Here is a 6,349-nt window from a genome sequence, read left to right as displayed (position 1 = left end):
CGACTGAGCCACCCAGGCGCCCCCAAGCGTCATTTTTCACTGGCTTATGTAAGAGTCTTATATACAGTAGGCATTTCATTTATGACAAATTTATTACTATTGATGATGTTCTGTAGATAATCTAGTCAACCTTCCCTTTTCCTTAGTCTGAGTGTTGGACTGAGAATTCTCTTTCATTTCTACTCTTCAGACAATGGCCAAATGAGGGGTCTATAAGGATGCTCACTTGCAAATCAGAGGCAGTAAAAGAAAGACGGAATGACCCCTGGTGGTGGTTTAAAGAATATGTCCACATAGTCCGTTTGGCTTCCCTTCAAGAAATGCTCTCAGGCCCCTCCTCTAAGCATGTGCTGTACTTGCATCTCAGGAATAGAATGTAGTGAAAATGATGGATTGTGACTTCTGAGGGTAGGTCACAAAAGGCAGTCAAGTTTCTTCCTTGCTCTCCAGGGGAAGCCAGACACTCAAGCCAGCCCTATGGAAAGATCAGGGGGAGGAAGTGAGGTCTCCCTGAAACAGCCAGTGAGGATCTGAGACCCCCTGCTAACAGCCATGTGAGTGAGCCATCTTGGTAACAGATCTCTCAGCCTTCCTCCAGCCTCCAGATGACAGCAGCCTCCAGTGACAACTTCACTTTCCAGCTGAACTGCTCCCAAAGTCCTGGACCACAGAAATCGTGAGATAATAAACGTTTGTTGTTTTCAGTTGCTAAATTTGGGAGAAATTTGTCATGCAGCAATAGATTAGCAATGCATGTCTTAATGTGCATATATATAAGTACAGCCAATATTTATTGAACAATTAGATCCTTCTCTAAACATTTTACGTGAAATAACTCATTGAATCCTCACAACAAATATATAAGGTAGTTACTACTATCCCCATTTTTTGGATCAGGAAGCTGAGGCACAGAGAATGTGAGTAACTTGCCCAACGTTACCAAGATAGTGAATGATAAAACTAGGGTTTCAACTGTGCCAGTCTGGCTCTATTACTCTGCACTAACTTCTGGGTGAAATTGCTGCTTTAGTGGTACTAATGTCACTGAGAAATATGCTGTAATGAAATAATAAGAGACAGGCTTGGGGCGCCTGGGTGGCTCAGTTGGTTAAGTGTCCAACTTCAGCTCAGGTCATGATCTCACGGTTCGTGGGTTCAAGCCCCATGTCGGGCTTTGTGCTGACCGCTCAGAGCCTGGAGCCTGCTTCTGATTCTGTGTCTCCCCCTCTCTCTCTCTGCCCCTCCCCCGCTCGTGCTCTGTTTCTCTCTGTCTCAAAAATTAAAAAAAAAGAAAGGACACATAAAAAAAAAGAGACATGCTTAAGCTTCATACTAGAAAGTATAAATTAGATACAAGGAAACTTTCCTAGAAATGTAAAAGCATTAGAAAGCCTTTGGAAAAAGGCTAGGTTCTCATCTACTAAAGGCCTGAAGGAAGGTGGATTATATGAGCTCTCAAGTCTGTTTCCAATTCAATGACATACTAAATATACCTTCTAAGATACAGTATGATTTAGTAGCTCTACTTGGAAACATTAGTGTGTAATTGGGTTTACAGCATTCTGTAATTTTCTCTTATATTTAGTAAAAATTAATATGATATGTTCATCTTGAATTCTGTTGTACTTGGCTGGGGAAAAATGCATATGTATTTTCCTTTTCACTACTTTTGGACAGCACAGAGAAAAAAATATATCCAGTTTTGTTTTTTTGTTTTTTTTTCCTTTTTCTCTTTGAGAGAGAGAGAGAGTATATGTGTGTGTGTGCACGCTAGCAGGGCAGAGGCAGAGAGAGGGAGAGGGAGAATCTTTTTTAAAATTAAAAAAAAAAATGTTTCTTTATTTTTAAGAGAGACAGAGCACGAGAAGGGGAGGGGCAGAGAGAGAAGGAGACACAGAATCTGAAGCAGGCTCCAGGCTCCGAGCTGTCAGCACAGGGCCTGATGCAGGGCTCAAACCCGTAAGCTGAGATCTTGACCTGAGCTGAAGTCAGATGCTTAACTGAGCCACCCAGGCACCCCATAGGGGGAGGGAGAATCTATTTTATTTTATTTTTTAATGTTTTTTATTTTTTATATTTGGGAGACAGAGAGAGACAGAGCTTCGAGCAGGGGAGGGGCAGAGAGAGATCGGAGACACAGAATCCGAAGCAGCTTCCAGGCTCTGAGCTGTCAGCACAGAGCCCGAAGCGGAGCTCGAATTCACGAGCAGTGACATCATGACCTGAGCTGAAGTCGGCCGCCCAACCGACTGAGCCACCTAGGCACCCAGGAGAGGGAGAATCTTAAGTAGGGTCCACTTCTAGTGCAGAACCGGACATGGGGTCTCAAACAATGACCCTGGGATCATGAACTTAGTGGAAATTAAGAGTTGGTTTCTTGAGGCGCCGGGGTGGCTCAGTTGGTTAAGCGTCCAACTTCAGCTCAGGTAAGGATCTCGCGGTCCGTGAGTTCGAGCCCCGCCTCGGGCTCTGTGCTGATGGCTCAGAGCCTGGAGCCTGATTCTGATTCTGTGTCTCCCTCTCTCTCTGCCCCTCCCTCGTTCATGCTCTGTCTCAAAAATAAATAAAATGTTTAAAAAAAAAAAAAAAAGGTTGCTCAACTGATGGAGCCACCCTGGTGCCCCTAAGATATATCCAGTTCTAATACTTCCCCTTCTTAATTATAATATCCTTATGATTATTTTTATTAGCAATAAATATTGGTAGAATAAAATAAATTTATACTCTCAGGATTGTGAGTTTGAGACCCACAATGATCTTACTTGAAAAAAAAAAAAAAAAACTGGGGCGCCTGCGTGGCTCAGTCAGTTAATCGTCCAACTTCAGCTCAAGTCAAGATCTCACGTTTCGTGGGTTCGAGCCCCGTGTCGGGCTCTGTGCTGACAGCTCTCTCTCTCTCAAAAATAATAAACACTTACAAAATTAAAAAAAAAAAAGGAAAACTAAGAATAAAACATATACAAAAAAACTTTTATTCTCTTTGTTTCTTTTTTTCCTTTAAAATTATTTATTTTTAAATTAAAAAAATTTTTTTTGTATTTTTGGGGGAGAGAGTGAGCAGGGGAGAGGGGCAGAGGGAGTGAGAGAGAATCTTCGGCATGGAGCCTGATGTGGGGCTCCATTCCACGACCCTTGGATCATGACCTGAGCCAAAATCAAGAGTCGGACGCTCAACCGACTGAGCTACCCAGGTGCCCCTGATTTCCTTTAAAATGTTACTTGAAACTATGATGCATATCAAATAAATTTTTAGTTGTTTTAATTTTTTTTTTCAGTAGGCTCTGTACCCACTGTGGGGCTTGAACTTGCCACTGACCCTGAGATTCTCACATGCTCTGTATGCACTGCACCAGCCATGTGCCCTGAAATGTTTCATTTTTAAATTTGCAGAGACTAGGTTTATAATCTATCATTCTTTCTGTAAGCACCTAATATAGGATGTGTAAATTGTTTATTGATAATTTGGTTGGTGTATTTTAATTCAATAAATTCAAAGCAATTCACAAATACTCTAGGTGGCAAATATACTTCTCTCCTAATTTATAGAAGTAAAAAGATTGACAAGATCACCTTGAGGCCTTTCATTCTTAGCTTTTCAGTGAGACTTTTCTTAAGTCTCAAAAGGTTAGTGTTTGTTTTTCAGTTTTTTTCTTCTTTTCATAGATGGTATTGCCATCTAGTAATCATAATCTACAATTCCCATGTTTATTTTGTTTATTTTCTGCTTCTGGCAATAGAATGTGAGCTCCATGTGGGCAGGGAGATCTTTGTGTGCTTTGTTCACTGCTGTAGATTCAGTACCTAGAACAATGCTACATAATAGGTATTTGGTAATTATTTGTTGAACAAATGAATGCAAAAGATCTAGCAAAGAGATTGGGTATGTGCCTCCCATGTAATGTTAATGATAATTACCGTGTACTGAATAGTTACTTATGTTAGTTGATTATCATATTGACCCAGGAGGATTGGTATTAATATGATTACCATTTTCCAGATGTTGTAATTAGGTAACTTGTCCCAGGTTATGCAGAAATTAAGTAGCAGAAATTGGTTTCAACATTGAGGTAACTGAAAAAAGCCAGTCACAAAAGGACACATATTATATGATTTCATTTATATGATCTGTTTGGAACAGGCAAGTCTATAGAGAGAGAAAGGAGATTAGTGCTTGTCCAAGGCTTGGGCAGGGAAGGTTGGGGGAAACGGGGAGTGACTGCTAATGGGTATGGCGTTTCTTTTAGGGGTGACAAAAATATTTTAAAATTAGATTGTTAATTTTAAATGTTTAAAATTAGTTGTGGATGTGAATGTATTAAAAACTATTAAATTTTGCACTTTAAGTGGGTGAATTGTATGGTTTGTGAATTATATCTCAATAAAGCTGTGAAAAATAATAAAAGAAACTGGTTTCAAACTCACATTTCTTTGGCTTCAAAGCTTTTAATCACCTTCTAGAAGGAACTAAGACTGGACTCATGATGTTTCTGAGATCAGGTCAGGGAAAGGACAAGGTTTCCTGGACCATGCCAGAAAGTAAAGAGGTGCTCAAAAACCCATGGGGACATGTCCAAAGGACACTGCAAGTTGGAAGTGTCTTTTGTGGTCAAATATGGAACAATTCAAGATCAAAAATCAAAGTGACAGTAATTACTGTCAACTGTCAGTTGACAAAACAAAGAGAACAAGCTGAAAACAGAGAACAAAGGAGTGGCAGGAGAAATGAAAGGTCTTCCTTAGAGAAGACTGTCACCTAATTAATATAGATGAACAGATGGAATGTTAGGATTATAATATCAATATTCTACCACCACTATAATAATAATTGATCCAGGCAAGCATCATCACTGGATGCTAACCCACAGTGTGAAAGATTCTTGAGGAAGGACACTCAGTCTCAAAGCATTACCCTCACAGAATTTTGTTTTTAATGTTTATTTTTATTTATTTTTGAGAGAGAGAGAGAGAGAGAGAGAGAGCGTGTGCATGCATGAATGAGGGAGGGGTAGAAAGAGAGAGGGAGACACAGAATCTGAAGCAGGTTCCAAGCTGTCAGCACAGAGCCCAAAGTGAGGCTCAAACCCACTAATCTGTGACCTGAGCTGAAGTCAGATGCTTAAACAACTGAGCCACCCAGGTGCTACAGAATTTTTTTTTTAATTGAGATGAAATTCACATAGCATGAAGTTAACAATTTTATTTTTTAAGTTTTTAAATCTTGTTAATGTTTATTTATTTTTGAGAGAGAGAGAGAGAGAGAGAGAGAGAGAGCGAGCACGAGTGGGGGAGAGGCAAAGAGAGAGGGAGACACAGAATCCAAAGCAGGCTCCAGGCTCTGAGCCGTCAGCACAGACCCTGATGCAGGACTCGAACCCGTGAACAGTGAGATCGTGACCGGAGCCAAAGCTGGATGCTTAACTGACTGAGCCATCCAGGTGCCCCACGATCTTAACAATTTTAGAGTGCACAATTCATTTAGCATGTTTACAATATTGTAATTGTGCAATACACCTCTTTCCAGCTCCAAAATGTTTTCATCACTACAAAAGAAAACCTGTACCCGTGTAGCTGGTTGTTCCTCATTTCCCCTCCTCCACCCGGCCACTAGCCACCACCAATCTGCTTTCTTTGGATTTGCTTATGCTGGATGTTTTCATATAAATGGCATTATACAATATGAAACAGACCATTTGTGTCTGGCTTCTTTCACTTGCATAATGTTTTGAGGTTCATCTACATTGTAGCATGTATCATTCGTTTTCATTCTTTCCTTCTTTTTCTTCGTGGTTCTTTTAATGGGCTGAAAAATATTTCATTGTATGTCTGAAACACAATTGGTTTAGCCATTCATATGCTGATGGGTATTTGGGTTGTTTCTAACCTTTTGGCTACTGTGATTAGTACTGCCACGTACATTTGTGTACAAGGATTGGAGTACCTGTTTGTATTTATTTTGGATGTCTACCTAGGGGTGATAATTCTATATTTAGCTTTTTGAGGAACTGTGGGGCTGTTTTCCACAATGACTGCACCATTTTACATTCCCACCAGCAATGTACAAGCGTTCCAGTATCTCTATATCTTTGCCAACATTTATGTGCCATTTAAAAAAGGAATATGGGGGCACCTGGGTGGCTCAGTCGGTTAAGCGTCCGACTTCGGCTCAGGTCATGATCTCACGGTTCGTGAGTTCAAGCCCCGTGTCGGGCTCTGGGCTGACTGCTCAGAGCCTGGAGCCTGTTTCAGATTCTGTGTCTCCCTCTCTCTCTGACCCTCCCCTGTTCATGCTCTGTCTCTCTCTGTCTCAAAAATAAATAAACGTTAAAAAATTTTTTTGAAAAAAAAAAAA

The 6,349-nt window shown here is 40.5% G+C and overlaps 1 protein-coding gene across 5 annotated transcripts in view; it reads left to right on the top strand.

Annotated features, from left to right (window-relative positions):
* The first annotated feature begins 448 nt into the window (after positions 1–448).
* Positions 449–6,349, top strand: part of SRPK2 (SRSF protein kinase 2) — a 255,446-nt gene continuing 249,545 nt past the window's right edge. For 3 of the 5 annotated variants that reach the window (XM_040472883.1, XM_040472878.1, XM_040472884.1), the window contains exon 1: positions 450–676. In XM_040472883.1, the coding sequence (XP_040328817.1) occupies positions 606–676 (71 nt within the window). In that variant the 5' untranslated portion in view covers positions 450–605. Of the gene's footprint in view, positions 677–6,349 lie in introns of all 5 variants that reach the window. The other 2 variants (XM_040472879.1, XM_040472882.1) reach the window with 2 other exon arrangements.

This window comes from Herpailurus yagouaroundi, unplaced genomic scaffold (assembly GCF_014898765.1).
Source record: "Herpailurus yagouaroundi ecotype Mexico unplaced genomic scaffold, PumYag 100, whole genome shotgun sequence".
In the NCBI taxonomy this organism is placed as follows: Eukaryota; Metazoa; Chordata; class Mammalia; order Carnivora; family Felidae; genus Herpailurus; species Herpailurus yagouaroundi.
Note: the sequence above shows the minus strand (reverse complement) of the source record. Positions and strands in the feature narration are given on the sequence as shown.